The 17,757-nt window shown below is 46.6% G+C and overlaps 1 protein-coding gene across 1 annotated transcript in view; it reads right to left on the reverse strand.

The window, feature by feature from the left end:
* CCDC63 (coiled-coil domain containing 63) overlaps window positions 1-14,636 on the reverse strand; it is a 28,683-nt gene extending 14,047 nt beyond the window's left edge. The window contains 8 exon segments of the mRNA XM_067701444.1: window positions 2,592-2,623; window positions 2,625-2,768; window positions 3,760-3,941; window positions 4,354-4,449; window positions 4,451-4,474; window positions 10,922-11,111; window positions 13,979-14,142; window positions 14,544-14,636. Coding sequence (XP_067557545.1) covers window positions 2,592-2,623; window positions 2,625-2,768; window positions 3,760-3,941; window positions 4,354-4,449; window positions 4,451-4,474; window positions 10,922-11,111; window positions 13,979-14,142; window positions 14,544-14,552 — 841 coding nt within the window. The 5' untranslated portion in view covers window positions 14,553-14,636.
* Between the last annotated feature and the right edge of the window lie 3,121 nt (window positions 14,637-17,757).

A 17,757-nucleotide genomic window follows, 5' to 3' on the forward strand; every position in this document is an offset into this window, starting at 1 on the left:
TCCTGGGATGTGCTTCTCCCAGTCTTCCATGTGGCTGGTTCTCTCCTATCATTCAAGTCTCTGCCCAAACAGCACCTCCTCCAAGAGGCCCACCCTGACCACCCTAGATAAAGCAGCCCCTGGTTACTCTCTGTCAATTATCCTGTTTTGTTTTCTTCATCATGCTCATGGGTTCCCGAGAGATCAGATTAACTTTTGCCAATTTGCCAATTTGTCACCTCCCCTGACAGAAGTTCAGCTCCAGAAGGACAGGACCTCTGTCTTACTCCCCACCGTCTCCCAACACGTAGCCCAGTTCCTGGCACATGGTCAGTCCTGCAGGAGTGGCCTCTGCCTGTTTCTCCAGCTTTGCGTCTACACTCCAGTTAACACGTTCCTGCCTCTGGGCCTTTGTCTCTGCCTGGATTCCTCACCCTTGCACAACTGGACTCTTTTCATCCTTTAGATCACAGTCTGAGCAGCCCCTCCTTGTCCATCCTATCCAAGAGAGGTCTCCCTGTTACTTTTCCATCTCAGTCCCTTGTTTTCTTCCTTCAAAGGTTCTATCACAACCTGAAGTGTTTGTATTTGTCTATTTGCTTGTTTTTTTGTGTGTCTCCATATCTAAAACATAAGCTCCGTGACATCAAGGACTAACACTGTCTTGATCACTGCTCTGTCTCTGGTCCCCAACACGGTGCCTGTTTCAGGATAGGTGATCATTAAAATTTGTTGGAAGACCAAGAATGCAATGGTTGGATGGATGAAGGAAGGAGTCAACTGATCATGAAGAACTTACCCCTGCCGTGTCACAGGAACAGGAGGAGCCTGGAGGCTGGGAGACCCAGCAGAAGCTGCTAGAGGAGATGTGATGAGAAAGATGACAAGGCTGAGGCAGTGAGAAGAGGAAGGATGGACGCACAAGTCAACTGGAGTGGCAGTGAATGGGAGAACTCCTATTGACTGCACAGTTCGGGTCTTGGATGCCTAGTGGAATCTTGAGGCTGCTCAGTGGATTAGGAGAGAGAAGAGGAGAGTAGTAGGACCTCAGGCTTTGGGGGGCAGACACACTTGGGATGGGGTCCTGGATCTGTTACTTACATTGCAGAGGACCTTGGCTATATCCATGTATCCTCTCTCAGCTGCACTGCCCTCATATGTCAACTGGGGGTGTTAATAATAATGTCTGCCTCTTGGAGATGTTGTGAAGGCTAAATGGAAGCCATGCATGCCAAGCATAGAGAATGGAAGCTGGCATAAGCCAGTGGCTCAGTAAATGGATGGGTGGGTGGATGGAGGATGGAAGGATGGATGGATAAAGGATGGAAGATGGATGGGTGGATGGATGGATGGATAGATGGAGGATGGAAGGATGGATGGATGGATGGATGGACAGAAGGTCCAAAAGGTGGTTTTTGTAATGTTAGAGAGTGAGAGATGGGATTTCTCAGAAAAACACTTCCAGCCATACAGTTGCAAATAAGGTAGGAAGGGACAGAAGGGGCTGAAAGAAAAAAAAAATGCAGCTGCACAGGGGGCTCTCCCTTCAATCTGTTGAGGAGAGAGTTAACATAGCAGACCTGAGACTGCTCTCCTTAGAAAGGCCTGCTTGCAAGGTTGGCCCTTGGCCTTCATCTGGGAACTTAAATGGTGAACAGCTCCCTACACTGATATAAAACTTTCCTAAACGGTAAGTGTGGCTCCTGAGCCCAGACTGTAAGGACAGTGTGCTTTATGCCTAACACCTGCCTTCCTGCTGGGAAGCTGGAATTTTGGTATGTGCTGGGGAGAGGGTGCCTACGTGACCAGCCTCCAGTAAGAATCTTGGGCACCAAGTCTCTAATGAGCTCCCCAAGCAGACGACTCTTCATATGTGTTGTCACAATTAGATGCTGGAGGAATTAAGCATGCCCTGTGTGACTCCACTGGGAGAAGATCCTGGAAGCTTGTGCCTGGTTTCCTCTGGACTTCACCCCACGCACCTTTTCTCTTTGCTGATTTTTCTTTGTGTCCCTACATCATAGCCATGTTTGCTGAGTCTTGTGAGTCCTCTTTGAGAATCACCCAGCCCGGGGGTGGTCTTGGGGACCTCTGACACACAAGCTCCTCCTCTAAACAATGGAAGGAGAGCCACAGGGTGAGGACACATCCTACAGGTTATGGGTGGCAGATAAAACCCAAGGCATCCAGTTAAATTTGAATCTCAGACAAACAATATATATTTTTTTCCTTTGGCCACACTGCACAGCATGCAGGATCTTAGTTTCCCAACCAGGGATCGAACCCCTGCCCCCTGCAGTGGAAGCACAGGGTCTTAGCCATGGGACCACCAGGGTAGTCCTGACACAAATGATATATTTTTAACAGTATAAATATGTCCCAATTGTAGATAAACCACAAATAAGTTTTTAGTATAAGTATGTCTCAAATACTACATGAGACTAAAATTTTATTCATTGTTTATGTGAAATTTAAATTTAACGGCATCTTGTATTTTTATTTGCTAAATTTGGCAAACCTACTACAAGGAGACTCGGGCACCTTCAGTTGAGAGAGAGAGAGAGAGAGAGAGAGAGAGAGAGAGAGAAAAGAGGACACCTGGAAAGCATTACCTTCTTCCTTTTTGGACTGCTCCTCAAACTCGATCATTCAGCTTGATGAGTAGGAAGGATGTGAGCTTGGTTTCATGATCATAGAGACGCTCCAACTCTCGGATCTCCAGGTTGTACTGAGAGATGTCCTTCTGCTGGCGGTCCTTCATGGCAGCCATTCGAGCCATGGCTTCCAGCCTGGGTGAGGGGGGCACGACAGAGTCTGAGTGTCCGGAGGCGCCGTCCTTCTCCTCCCCTCTCCCTACCAGTCCAGACAGACTTCCTGACTGGTCAATGACCATCACTCCTTTTAATCATGGAGGTTTCTGGGAGTAGAGGAACAACTTTCCTCACCTGAATGACAGCAGTTGACAGCTCTAGACCATCCTCAGGAAATGATTTTCTAACATCATCATCATCACCACCACCATCACCACCATCATCATGATCATCATCACCATCAGCAACATCATCACCAGCAGCATCACCACCACCATCATGATCTTCACCACCATCACCACCACCACCACCATCAGTATCATCATTACCATCAGCAGTATCACCACCATCAGCATCATCACACATCACCATTATCACTAGTACCATCATCATCACCACTTGTCAAGTACTATGTCCCAGCCACTCGCTTATATACACATATTATTTAATCCTCACTACCACCTGAAGGGGTCCTCCAACAATGTAGTAGTGATGGAGCCAGGGTTCAAACCCAGATCTCTCTGACTCCAAAATCTGCACTCTTCACCACTAAACTGCATGCTTTTTGCCCCTCTAGGTGTGAAGCCGGGAGACAGCCCAGACTGAGAGGGACCCCTAGGACTAGAGGCAGGGACACCTGGGGGAGATGGTACAGCATAGGGGTTTGAGTCGCAACTCCACCACATCTGCCATTTATTTGGATCTCAGGTAAGTATCTTGGCATCTCTAAGCCTCCATTTTCTGGTCTGTAAAATGAGGATAATAACTCCTAGGGCTGTTGTGAAGGTTGAAATACTACCCAGAGCATCTAGCATCATGCTTGGCTGACACACAATCAGCACTCAGAGTTATTATGATGATGATTTCAGGTTCCTCAACACATAAGCACAGTGGGTAGAGGTGGCCCAGAGTAGGAAGCTCAGCAGGGGGCTGAGACATCTTTGCCCCCAGGGTCTCTCCCCCAGCCCACCTCTGCTCATAGGCCTGCGCAGACTGCTCGATGGCCATATTCATTGTTTTCTTCTGCATCGACAAGCGCCGATGAATCTGCTCATAGATGTTGTCATAAGCAGCCTTCTCATACCGTAGGTCCTCAGTCTCCTTCCGGAGCTTTGCATTGGTGGTCAGCATCTTGTCAAAGTGTACAGTGACCTGCAAAGAGGGCTCTGCTTCAAAATAAGGCTCACTCCTGGGGCATGAGACAAGCTTCCAGAAGGCAGCCAGAGGGTTGAAGGGTCTTCCCCTCACCTCCCACCCCAGGCCCACAGAACAATGGTTGGAGTGCTGCCTGGCCTGTGTGCACACCATCGTTCACCTTATCCCGACTCAACCAATGAGATGAGTATGTTCTGCTAATGGCTTCACAGACATCATTCTTCCCTCTTAGCAAAGGGAGGCAGAGTTGTTTGCAGAGTTTTTTTTGTTTGTTTGTTTTCTGGTCACGTTGCAGCACGTGGGATCTTAGTTCCCCGACCAGGGATAGAATCCGTGCCCTCTACAGTGGAAGCATGGAGTCCTAACCACTGGACCACCAGGGAATTCCCCCAGAGAACACCTTACGTACGAGATGCAAACGGGTTTCCAAAACGTGGATCCGTTTTTGCAGTTTCTGGGGGTTATTGGCCTCCTATATTTTTGAGAAGATCTGTCTTTGGTTTATATATATATTTTTCCATCTGAATGATCTGAAAAGAAAAAGAGAAAGAGAGAGAGAGAGAAAACCCAGCTGTGTTAACATCTGTATGGGTACAAATGTGCCAGTTCACTAACTCAGGTGTGGTAAAACAAAAACTGCAATGTTCTTTCTTTTCCCATGAATGGAATTTTAATTCTCTCTTGGGTGTATGCTCAACTCAACTTAACCTTAGCCAGTTTGGGGCAAAATGAGGCAACTTAGGGTTTTTACTCTCACCCGTGCATGTACATTTCACTTACCTGTGGGCGAAAATTTCACCTGGCCCTAAAGCCACGGTTTCCAGCAGAAATGGCATTATTCCCCCAAGAAGCCTTCTGTAACCTTTGTTTTTTGTTTTGTTTTGTTTTGTTTTTTGCTCTTGCAATGATGACGATGCTAGTGGCACTTAATGGCAGGTCATGAGATGTCACATACCCTGCAACATGTAAGACAGCACCAAACATCCAAGAATTGTCCTCCACCCCTTTTGACTTTCCAGTGCCCCTCAGGATATTAGGCAGGTGAAGAACCTCTCTATAATTTTCTGTACCTAGAATCAAACTGTCTTTTACATATACACACACAGTATTTTTCATTAGGTTTTAATAGACACTTAATTATCCAGGAATGTAGTCACTGTATAAATCAAGAGAATGTTCGTTGATTTGTTTGGAACTTTACCAAGAGTTGGCCACCATTTTGGAAATCATGACACCAGCACAACCTGGATCATCATCTTTGAGTTGTGGATACAACAAGTCCAAATTGGTCTGCAGTGTGGAATCTTCAGTGATTCTGCATATCAATAATACTGGCCTCTGACTATATCTTTTAGACCAGCGGTCTGCAAACTAAGGCCCTGGGCCAAATCTGCCCCATTGCCTGTTTTTTGTTTGTTTGTTTGTTTGTTAATATTTATTTATTTATTTTGGTTGCACTGGGTCTTACTTGCAGCACGTGGGATCTTCATTGCGGCATGCAAGATCCTTTTTCTTTTTTTTAGCTACAGCATGTAGACTCTTAGGTGTCGCATGCATGCAGGATCTAGTTCCCCAACCAGGGATCGAACCCGGGCCCCCTGCACTGGGAGCGCAGAGTCTTACCCAATGGACCACCAGGGAAGCCCCCCACTGCCTGTTTTCATAAATAAAGTTTTATTGGCACACAGCCATGCCCATTCTTTGCATTGTCTATGGCTGCTTTCATACTATGAAGGCAGAGTGGAGTAGTGTGGCCCACAAAGTCAAAATATTTACTATCAGGGCCTCTGCAGAGCAATTTGCTGGCCCCGGTCTCGATAAGTCAGGCCAAAACATGCACGTATCGAAATACATATAATTTTAGTATAAGTAGCTTTCCTTTATTTTTCCTTTGCATTATAGTTATGGCATCATATTGATTTAAAAGAAGAAGGATAAAGGATTATATCATCTATGAATTTCACTTCAGGATTGTAAAGGAGGTATTACCAAACATTTGCTGTTAAAAAGGGGCATTGGCAGTTGAGTGACTCATAATTTCAAGTGTCAACAACTAAAAATGATTAAGTTCAATTAGGTTCAGGTCTTGCTAAAAACATGCTTTCCTTGGGAATTCCCTGGTGGCCAGTGGTTAGGACTCTGTGCTTTCACTGCTGAGGGCCCGGGTTCAATCCCTGGTGGAAGAACTAAGATCCCACAAGCCGTGCGGTGTGGCCAAAAAATAAAATAAAATGAAGCATTTTAAAAAACATATGCTTTCCTCACAAGAATTTACCCTCTCTGCCTTTATGGGCACAGATCTCAGCAGCCTTCCTTCAGGGGCAGCAGCTTGTATCAATTAGAAACACATGCAACTACAAATTACAGAAAGCCCAACTAACAATGGTTTAAACAAATTATGGTTTATCTTTCTCTCATAATACACTGCTGGCTTAAGTTCAGTAACTCAAGGAGGTAAAAACAAGATCTCTGTAATTCACCTGGCTTCTCCCTCAAAAGATGGCTGCCATTGCACCAGCCTTCACACAGTTATGTTCCAGGGAGGAAAGTAGAGGAAGCAATATGGATGAAGGGTACGACCTATACCTGGAAAGCAAAACTTTCCCAGACACCCCTAACAGATATCCCCTTACATTTCATTGTCTACCTTTAGGTGCAAGGGAAAATGGGAAATGTAGCTTTTTAGCTGGGCACATGCTCACCCTGAATAAAGTCAGGGATCTGTTAGAGAGGAAAACATAAAGAATGGCAGTGTCACCCACAACACTATGTAGTTACAGTTGCTTCAAGGAAATTCAGGCCCAATATTGCCAGATCTTCCAGTTTTTTTTAAAAGAGAAGCCAGATATCTGAATTTTTACATGAAATCTCCTGATTTTTAACATGTTAGGCCAAAGCCTTCATGTTGTCAGGCTCAGCCTGTTCTGAAGGCCACTGGTCTACTCATACATTTAGGGTCATGGAAGACCCACAGAAAAGTGATGAAAGATGGTTTTTAGGCAGCAAGAGATGCTTAACGGAAGACAGAAGAATGTTCCAGAACCAGGAGGCTGGCAGAGGTGACAACAGCCAGAACTGTACTGTGGTGGACATGGTGGGTGGTTAACCCGTCGTGGGTGTTCTGGGAAAGAATACCCATCCCACCCCAGAAGACTGATCCAAGCCAAGCATGGTAACTCTAATCACTCTTCTTATGATTTATTTATTCAGGGATGGGCAAGACTAAACCAGTTGGAGCCTCTGGCTGTCTGGTAGGGAAGCATCTGGAAAAAGTTTCCTCATTCCTAAGAGAGTCATAGGAAGAGATGGTCTGTCTTCTCCTGACAGTATTGTTCCATCTGGATGTGGTCCCTGGAACTGCTGCTGCTGTCTTGTCCCCAAAGGACAAAGACAAATACCTTGATAACCTAATTGAGCTGCTGAATCAACCAACCCTGAAGCTTGCATTATCTTTATACTTCCTGTTATATGAGATAAAAACATTTCCTTATTGCCAGTAATCTACTTATGGAAGGTGGGCTCTGCCTCCAAACCCAAGGGATAAATCATCATTGGTCTAAACTAGGGGTTGGGAAACTTTATCTTAAAGGGCTAAATAGTAAATATTTTAGGCTTCAAGGACGAAGAGATTAGTATGTAGGTACTCACATAACCATTTAAAAAGTAAACATTTAAGATGTAAAAACCATTCTTTGCTGGAGGGCCATAAACAAACAGACCAGACTTGGTGCTTGCACTGTAATCTGCTGCCCCTGGTCTACCCCAAAGCAATTACAGAAATTCCATTTCCCTTTGGCCCGTGATTGGCCAAGGAATGGGCATATACCCTAGCCCTGGCCAATCAGAGAAAATCTGCTGGAGGAATTTTGTAAAATATTCTCCCTCTCATAAGAAGAGAATATCATGTACAAAAACTTCCCATCCTTTCTTCCTATTTTTGAATGCAATTATATGAGACATTATACTAGCTAAGCTTTGGCAGCCATCTTGTGACCATGAGGGGAAGGCTGGTCAAGAGAGTCATAGAGAAAAAGAAGAACCCATCATTGTAGAGCTGCTAAACCATCCCTGGGATGGCCTATTTCTAGTCAGACATCATATTAAGTGAGAAAAACAAACCTCTGTTCTCCCAGTTGCTTCCAGTCAAGAATTCTATTATCAATACTTGCAGCCCAACACATTCTCAAGCAAAAGATCAGGCACCAAGGGAGCCATTGGGTCTCACCCAAAACTAGTAAGGTATATGAATGCTGTTTATGATTGATATTAGCCAGGCTTTGGACGTTAGCTGGAACACACACACATACACTCCCCCACAAACTCCCTCACAGCAAAAACAAATTACTTCATCAGTGCTGACAAAGTCAGATTCAAGTCAAGTCAGGTTCCTATTCTACTCCGTTCTCCTCTCCTGTTCTATGCACAAGGCAGCATCCTCAACACAAACCCCTTCCAGCTCTCTTATGAAATAAAACAAATGACTTGTTTTGATATATGGGAGGGCAGCATCCTCCACCATATATTAGGTGTGGCATCACATGCTCTGAAAGGATGCCTGCCCTAGCCCGAGTTGACCCCCAGAGTCCTAGGGCTCCACCTACTTGCCAAAGGAAGCTGTGGCATCAGCTCTTGTGATTAAATTCAGAGCTGTATTCCCTTTGGCACCTTTATGTCAGACGCTGCTTTTGTGATGCTGAAAGTAATTAGGCTTCAGCCCAATGGGAGACATTAGCCAAGGCTGTGGCTGATGGGGAAATACGTTGCCTACACTAGATGCTCAGCAGGAAGGCATCAGCTTATTAATTATTTTGTGAGGCTAAGCAGGGCCCAGTGATATCCTCACCTCCACTGACCCCTTGAAAGGACAAAGCTCTGGGCATTGTGTGGTGGACACAGCAGGAGGGGATTCTGGGAGCTGCCTGCACTGAGATGGAATTAGACCAAGTGGGTTTTTGTGTTGGGCAGTGAGTGCCGTACTCTTTGGAGGATTCCAAAACTAGGTTGCCTTTTCTAATGTTTCTGAGAATCCACATCCCCATTTTTCTTCTTCACTTTTATTGCCTCCTTTCTCATACATTCATATGTTTGTCCACTCATTCATTCATTCACTCATTCATCAGTTTTATTAAGCCCCTGCTTGGTGCCAGACAACAGGGGTATGATGGTAACCAAGACAGAGTGGTCCCTGCCCTCAGGGAACCTACAATCTAGGACTGGAAACAAGCCAGGAAGCATGATGAGCCCTAGGAGAGAGGAGATAGATGGTAATTTGCACACACACAGCAGGGGCATGTAGCAGAGAAAGATGAGGGGACAACTATCTTGCAGAAACAGCATTTGAGCTGAGACGCAAAGGATGAATAAGACTCCCCCAAGCAGAGAGGACGGGGAACATCACTCCAGGCAGGCGGAACAGCATGTGCAAAGGTCTGGAGGTGAGAGACAGCACTGTGGATCCATGAAGGCAGCCAGTGTGGATGGAGCACAGAGGAGAAGGAGGCAGGAGAGAAGGTGGAAGAGGCAGGAGGGGCTGAGGCAGCAGAGCCGGCAAATACACCAGGAACTTGGGCCCTTATCACAGCAAGAGTTGGAAATTACTGAAGAGTTTGAAGCAGAAGAAAGGTGTAATGAGATTTCCAGATTCATTCAGTCAGTAAATATTTATTGAGGACCTGCTAGGTGCTGGACACTGGGATAGGAACAGGGGGTACAGTAGGGAACAAAACAGACTCACGCAGGTGACAGGTTAGGGAGACATTAGACAACACCCATATTAAGGCATAATTACCACCGTGAAAGGTACTGTGAAGGAAGTGCCATGGGGTGACATGAAAGAGGGTAGGGGGTGCACTGGGATCTTCTATTCGCCCCCCAAGATCTACTCTCCACCCTGCTCTGTGCCCCAGGAAGCTAACCGGGAAGGATCCACAATGGCTTCCTTGTAGTTGGGGTCAGAGGTGAGAAGAAAGAGAGGTTGCGGTATTTACTCCAGGTTCCAGAATGCCCTACTCGTCCGAGTACCCTACAGAGTGTGCTATTTGTTCCTGGCCAAGAAACTAACACCAGGGGCATATACTTTAAACCGGAGAGAGGGCATAGAGAAGGCCTCCCTGAGAAAGTCACCTTCAGGCTGAGACATAAAGATAAGCAACTAGGGTAAGGCAGTGTGGGGAGCATGTGCAAAGGCCCTGAGGTGAGAAAAGGCTCAGCATTATTTGAAAGAAAGAAAGAAGTCTTTTGCAGCTGGAGTGTGAAGAGTTAAGGAAGAAATGACATGGGATGAGCCTAGAGGGGTAGGCAGGGTCTTTCAAACGATACTAAGGGATTAACACTGTATAGCAAATGTCTCTAGCTCTTTGCTTTCTGGATCCATGAGGGTTGCACTTCCTAGGCCCTTTTGTGAATGGGTAGAGTTGACTATTTTGGGTCAAGATAGTCTACCAAACTACGGGTTTGGTAGACTATCTTGAGCCAATGAGTCATGAACAGAAGTGACACATGTCACTGGAGCATTCAACTGCCAGTGTGAGACCCTCAGGACTCACTTTTTTCTACCACAGTACCTGGCAACGTTCAAGATGGGGGCTATCCCATTAGCCTGGCCCCAGGATGAGAGGATATAGGAGCCCCTAGCCAATCCACGATAGACATAAACCATGAATGGGAAAGAAACCTTTGTTGTTTTAAACCACTGAGTTGGGGAGAGGGAATTTTGTTACTGCAGCATAACCTAACCTCTCCTGACTGATACAGTAAGGATTGGGGCATTTAGTCTTACTGTAATGGGGAGGCAGTGGAGACCACAGTGAGGAAATGGATCAATAGAGCTGAGAGATCAGGGGTTACAATGGTGGTGGAGACAGTGACCACAGTCACGTTTAGAAAAGCCAACGGTGGGGATATGGTGGGGAGTACACCTCCTGCACTCCTTCCCCTTGCTCGGTGTTCTGGTTAACCCTTTAAGAGAAAGACCACACCTTCTCATCCAGTTCAGCCAACAGCACTTTCATCGATTTAATCAGGGCCTCGTAGTCCTCCTTGGTTTGCAGCAGGAAACACAGCTTCATGTAGTTTTTCTCATTCAGATCCAAGTTCCTGGAGGACTTGATGAGATTCAAAAGCAGGGTGATCTCATCCTGCTCCTCCTGCAGGGTCTTGATTTCCTTGCTGTTGGGAAAGCAGCATGTGATTAACCCTGAACCCCTGAGTTTGCCTGGATCAGACACTCCAGGCCCCTTGGTCCTGAAAGGAGACTCAGAGGGGTACTTCCCACCCCAGCAAGTGGAAGAGACTCACCCAAGGTCTCCAACCCAGGTCCAGAACTCAGATGTCCTTTGACCCAGTTCACTGCAACTTCCACTGCTCCGCCCTTCTCTGAGCGGCATTTTTTCTTTTACTCCTCACAACAATTTGCAGCTGTGCCTGTCAAAACCCATTACCTAGTCATGGTGAGAGCCCCCAAGTTCTCTTTTGCCAGCAGCTCACTGACATCTGTCTGATTTTGCAGACTTTCTTTTCCGGCTTTACAGCCAGTTATCTCTGGTAATAAGAGGCAAGCCCATGAGGCAGGATCTTTCAATTGTGCATCAACACAGAGCTGCACAGGAACCTCTAACCCCCACCAACTTTTCTACTCAGGGGCTACTGATTTATGAAATTGGCTGACATGAGTCTCCTTCTCTTCCTCTGTCTGCTCTGGAGAAGAGAGGGTGTCGGGGACGTGAGCAACCAGGGATTTCTAAAAGAGAAAAGAAGACTCAGGCAACTGCACGGCAACTGAGCAACAGGAAATGGTACAGAGGCCGAGTTTCTGGCAAAGTCTGGGCAGCCTATTCCTGCTGCTCAGTGCGGTTTGCAGACTAGCTGCCTCAATGCCCTTTGGAAGCTTGGAGAAATGCAGCAGCTCAGGTCTCAATCCAGGACCTACTGAATCAGAATGTGCTTTGTAACAAGATCCTCAAGTGACCTGTACGCACTTTAAAGTTTTGGAAGCGCCACTCTAGAACAGCAAAGAATGTTCAAGGGCGGGGTCTGCAAAGCTTTTTCTATAAAGGGCCAAAGAGTAAATACTTTGGGTTTTGCAGGCCAGAGGGTCTCTGTTGCAACTACTCAACAAAGCAATCATAGGCAACACAAAAATGAAGAGGCGTGGCTGTGTGCCGATAAAACTTTATTTACAAAAACAGGCAGCCACTCAGACTTGGCCCATTGGCCACCGTTTGCTGACTGATGTTCTAAAGCAGCACTGTCCAGTAGACCATTCTGCAGTGATGCAAACGTCCTCTAGCTGCGCTGTCCGACAGCATCCATCAGGCATGTGTGGCTATTGAGCCCTTGAAACGTGGCTGGTGCAACTGAAGAACTGAATTTCTAATTTATTTATTTTAATAAATTGCAAATGTAAATAGCCACATGTTGCTAACAACCACTGGAGTGCATGCCCAGTTCTAGAGCATCTTGTCTTCTTAACCTGGCCCTTGGGACTTTTCTCCCCCTAAGCCCCTCTTGGGAGGGGTCTTTGCTAAGGTGCAGAGAAAAGAGAGAGAGAGAGCCGGAGAGTAAGTCAGAGTTAGGCTTTCGGGGGTGCAGTGAGGTCGGAAAAGCAAAAGGAAGGTTTGTCCGTCTTTAGGCAGGGCTGGGACTGCAGTGAGGGGAGTGAGGTGCCCCAGAATTTAAGGAGGTCTTCATTTTCAGGGTGGTATAGGTGCAGGGTCTGCGCTGGGGAAAAGCACCTCCTTAAATATTACACCCTAAGCACCTCACTCACCTCACCCCAGGTCTCTTCCACTCTCCTCCCCTTCAGTTCCACCACAGTGAAACCAGATCAAATGGATCGGGGTAGAGTGAGATGCAGAAGGGTAAGTAAGATTCAAGAAAAACTGAAACCACATCAAGAAGTAGGCATTTCCTGATGCCCACCAAGGGTAGGCTGTGAATCAGGGTCACCAGCACAGATGTGCAGGTTGTGGACTGCACAGCCCAAGGGAGCACCATCTGCTTGAAAACATGTCATTGATTTGTTGATTTACTCCACTTTTCTGCGAGACACTTTGTCTTGTTTTAACAAAATCCCTACATAATGACAATGTTTCCAGCAGATGGCACTAAAGGGTCTTTGAGAAAGGGTGCCTTTTTCTAATTCACGTAATGATCCCATATGGACTAGCAGTGGCTCTGAGTGAACCAATCCATGGAAAATCTAAAGAACCCCTTTTCCCTACCCTCTGAACTTCACACATCATCTAACAGTAAAATTTTCTAACAATAGGCAGTTACTGCCTGTATAAACATTATGAATGTGGTTAAGGAATCACATTTCTTTGGACGGAATCTAAGAATGCTTGTTTAATGTTTGTTTATTCAACCTCAGGGAACACCCTTCTGTTGCCCAAAGAAACTATACACACCATAATTTCTAGGGCAACTCAATTTCAAATATTCAGGCCTGCAGATCCCATAATAACGCACAAGCAGGAAACGTCCTTTGGGGTATCCACCGACTGGTGATTTCCCCTTCTCTGGGAACTCCCCACCTTTACTGCTAGAACCGCTGGGGATACCCATAGCTATTTTTTGTCCTATGGCTCAGCACCCCCCCCAGGCCACAGCTGAATGGGCCAGAAGTAGACACCAGACCCAAGCTAAGCCAATCAGATTTTCCCTCTCCTGGGAATTTTGGGATTGGAATTGACTAAGAACAGTCTCTCTGTGTGGCCTTTGGTCGCTCAAGAATTGGAGGCAGCCATCTCCCACCAGCCACGGCTGAGATTCAGAGAGGAAAGAACAAAACCCATGTGTTGAAAGAAACAGGAACCAGAATCACTTTCTTGTTTGGGTCCTTCACTGAGACATGGGTGAGCTGCTCCCCTTGGAGTCCCTGAGACACCCTGAACTCTGAGAATAAATCTCCTCTCCCCACTGAAGCTATCCCAAGTGGGTCCCTGCCCCAGACCCCATCAGAAGGCAAGCCCCATGAAACCAAACCCAACATTTTCTCCAAGTTCACTCAGTACAGAACTCTGAGCATCACTTACTGCTGGTTTGTGATCTTCTGCTGGGAGCAGAAGTTAAAGGACTTCCGACTGTCCACCATCTTCCGGAACTGCTGCCTCAGCTTCCGAAGCTCTGCCTCGGCCAGCTGCTCTTTGGTCTTCTCCGAAGGTTCCTGGGAATTTTCAGGGTCTTTTCTTCTGTGCTTCTTTTGAGTGAGACAGGGTGAGTGTTAAGCAACAGGTTAGGTGACTAGAAAAGCCCACATTTCAGCTTAAGGGTGGAGGGCAAGAAGAGTGCTTGGGGCAGGGCTGGAGTAGGAAGACCACCCTTGGGTGATGTCACCTGCTTAGGTGTTACATGGAAAACCCACCCTGGGTTGCCAGGGTGGAGAGGAAGCTGGACCTCATTACTGCATACTGAAGAGGTGGCCTTGCTGTGTGACCTTGGGTGAGTCACTTAACATCTCTGAGTCTCCAGTCTCTCATCTATAAAATGGGCACACATAGATTTGTTGTCAGGATTAGTTGAGTTAATACGTGTACAGAGGACCGCACAATGCCTGACCCCACAGTAAGCCCTCTGTATGTAGGAGCTGCTGTTACCCACCGTCCGCATCTTGAAGGAATTGTGCTTTCGCTCTCCTCAGACATTGTATCCAGGGAGGTCAAAGCTAGCAAGTGCTCCTTTCTCTCTCTGCGATACCTGTCCACAGTGGCGAAAGGAAGAGAACTTGTGAGCCACCCCTGCTGGTGGTGCAGGACCCGGCAGCACCCTCTCCCTTCCCCACCTCCCGCAGACCTTCCTCCTCCCACAGCTTGGCACACGAGGAGGACACGGCAGATGGCTGCCCGGGTGTGAGAAGAGGCTTTTTTTTTTTTTTAAGCAATGTTTGCCTGAAACCTGTTCCTCTCATGATTTATTATTAGGAGCCAGGCAGATGGTTCTGGCATGTCTGTTACCCTCTTGCTCCTTGTGTTCCCAAAGAAGAGGGGCAAGATGGCATCAGGGCAGTGTCTCCTCTGATGGGGTTACATCGAAATTCGCCCAGCTTCAGCTGTGGGGACACTCCCCCCCGCTTTTAAAGCAGGAGCCAGTAGTACTGAGAGACATTAGGTATTCAAAGAAGGCGACAATGCTAACCCTCTGAGCCCTATGGGGCTGTAAGATCCACTGCACCCCAACTCCCAGGCTTTAGGAGCTAGATTCTTAAACAAGAAACTTCTAGCTTTGCCACCCACTGAGGGGTCCTACAGTGCAGTGGTTTAAAGCATTGCTGTGTCAACCATCAGATCTCAGCAAAAATTCCTCCTTGGCCACTTGTTAAGTTTGAGCAAGTCATTTCAGTTCTCTGGGCCTTGGTTTCCTCATCTGGAAAATAGGAGAAATTCTAGAAGCCACTTCACAGGTTGTTCAGCATGTAAGGCACTAAGCCTGGCACAAGGTAAGTCCTCAGTAAACAGTGGCTGTTACGATGTGGTGCGATATGGGTCTTTTCATAGGATGAAGGTTCAGCATAAAAAATATTTATGTGTGGGCTTCCCTGGTGGCACAGTGGTTGAGAGTCCGCCTGCCAATGCAGGGGACACGGGTTCGTGCCCCGGTCTGGAAAGATCCCACATGCCGCGGAGCGGCTGGGCCCGTGAGCCATGGCCACTGAGCCTGCGCATCCGGAGCCTGTGCTCCGCAACGGGAGAGGCCACAACAGTGAGAGGCCCGTGTACCACAAAAAAAAAAAAAAAAAAAAATTATGTGGGCTTACGGGGCATCCAGCATTCCTCTGTCTCCTGGTAGCAATACCTGGAATTTCCAGTGGGAAGCCACTCCCTCCCTTACTCCTGGTCATTTTTTGCGCCCTTGAGGTTGACCCTACTCCATCAACTTCTGGATTGCAACCTATGACTCTGGATGGGTCAATCAGAGTGCCAGATCCCTGGCCAATCTGCATAATTCCAGCCCCCTGGCCTGAGTGATCAGTTCAGGAATGGGCACATGACCTTGCCTAGTCCAAGCAGAGTGAATAGTGGAATTTAAGCTTGCACACACAGGAAGAGAGAAACTCTGTTTCCTGCTGCACTTTAACCTATGTGAATGAGTTGGGAGTGGCTGGCAGCCATCTTGCCTCTTCAGGGAGCCTGAGAATAAAGCTATCACTGAGGACAGAAGACAAAATCAAGAGAAATTGAACCGTAGGGGAATCATCTGAGCCCCTGGATATAGCCAAGCCTGAAAATACCTCTGGGTCATGTCCAATTACATGAACCAACATATTCTCCTAAAGCAATCCGAGATGAGTTTTCTGTCACTTGCAACCAAATGAGTTCTCATGCCTGAAGTACCTAGATCTCTTTAGCATAAAAACTAAGCCCCTACTGTGTGCTAAATATTGTAGGGAATTCAGGGATAAGTTAACCTTCAAGGTGGTATGAACCCTGCCCAGGGCAAAATAGTGGAAAAGGCTGCAAAAAGGAGATGATTTTCAATTTGGGTTTTGAAGGATTAATAGGAGTTCACCATGCAGAGAAGAAAAGTGGGGAAGGAATTTGGGGTAAAGAGAACTGCCTGGGCAAAGGCTGAGAAGCAAGTGAATAAAAGGAGTGTTCAGAGACTGATGTGTGGTCTAGTGTAGGCGGCAGTACCCACTGGGAAGTGACTGGCCAAGAGGTCTGGAAAAGCCAAGATGTTCCTTAAAAGCAGGGATGTAAGAAGATCAGCCTGTAAGAGACGAGTTAATCGCCTTCCAACAGTTACTTCTCCTTCATGAAGGGTTGTTGCTAAGGTAGTTGCCTAGCCAGGGGTTACACTTCCCAGCTCCTCCTGAATCCAGGCAGAGCTACGAATTCTCACCCATGGAATGTGAGCAGAGAGGTGTGTCACTTCCAGACCATGACTTTTTAAGAAGTGGATGTGACATTTCCATCCTGTCTTCCCAATCTGACATCTATGTGAGGCGCAGCCATAGATGGGCAGAGCCACAAGACAGGTCTCTTAAATCAACTTGTGGAAGAAGTCACCTGCCAACCACGAAATCCTCATTGGACTGTTACAAAAAAGAGAAATTAATTTCTGTTGTGTTAAGCCAATGAAATGAGGGGGCATCTTTGCTACAGCAACTAGTATGACTCTAAGAACGCTCTGACTTCTTCTTTCCTAACAGAACTCTGAGCTTATCCCTCCTCAATCTGCCCAGTTCCAGAGGATGAATCATGATTGGTTCCCACTAATCATAGTAACCCATTTCCCTTTGTCAATGATTGGTTGAAAGATGAACATGTGACTCAGATCTAGCCAAAGAGACATAAGGAGATGTCTATTCCTATTCCTTTGTGATAAAAAGAGCTTGTCCATGTTCCCCTCTCTTTTGCTTTTGGAAATTATTGTGAAGGTTACAATGGTTGGTGCTGGAGCAACCATCCTGTGACCAGGAGGAGAAATATCACTGTCACACTAAAGAGAACAAAGAAGAAATATGGGGGGAAATTTAGGGCCTCACTGACACTTTGCCACTGCCCCATCCTTGGAACCGCCTACCCTAGGCTTCTCGTTAAGTGAAATAACTAAGTGTCACTATTGTTTAAGGCACCCTTATCAAGTATTTTGTTCATTGCAGCCTAGATCATTCCTGCCCTACATGATCCACTATCTTGAAAATGATTCTCAATCTGCTGGGTGATAAGAATATAGTGGCTGAGACTGTAAGACCTCTGGCGTTTCCCTAATATGTTCTAGAGGGTTTCTAGAGGGTTTGAGGACTAACTGATTTTTGGTAAATCATATTTGAAGGAAAATATCTAATGTTGGAAAATTCCCACAGGCAGGGAAG

This window comes from Pseudorca crassidens, chromosome 12, assembly GCF_039906515.1.
Source record: "Pseudorca crassidens isolate mPseCra1 chromosome 12, mPseCra1.hap1, whole genome shotgun sequence".
In the NCBI taxonomy this organism is placed as follows: Eukaryota; Metazoa; Chordata; class Mammalia; order Artiodactyla; family Delphinidae; genus Pseudorca; species Pseudorca crassidens.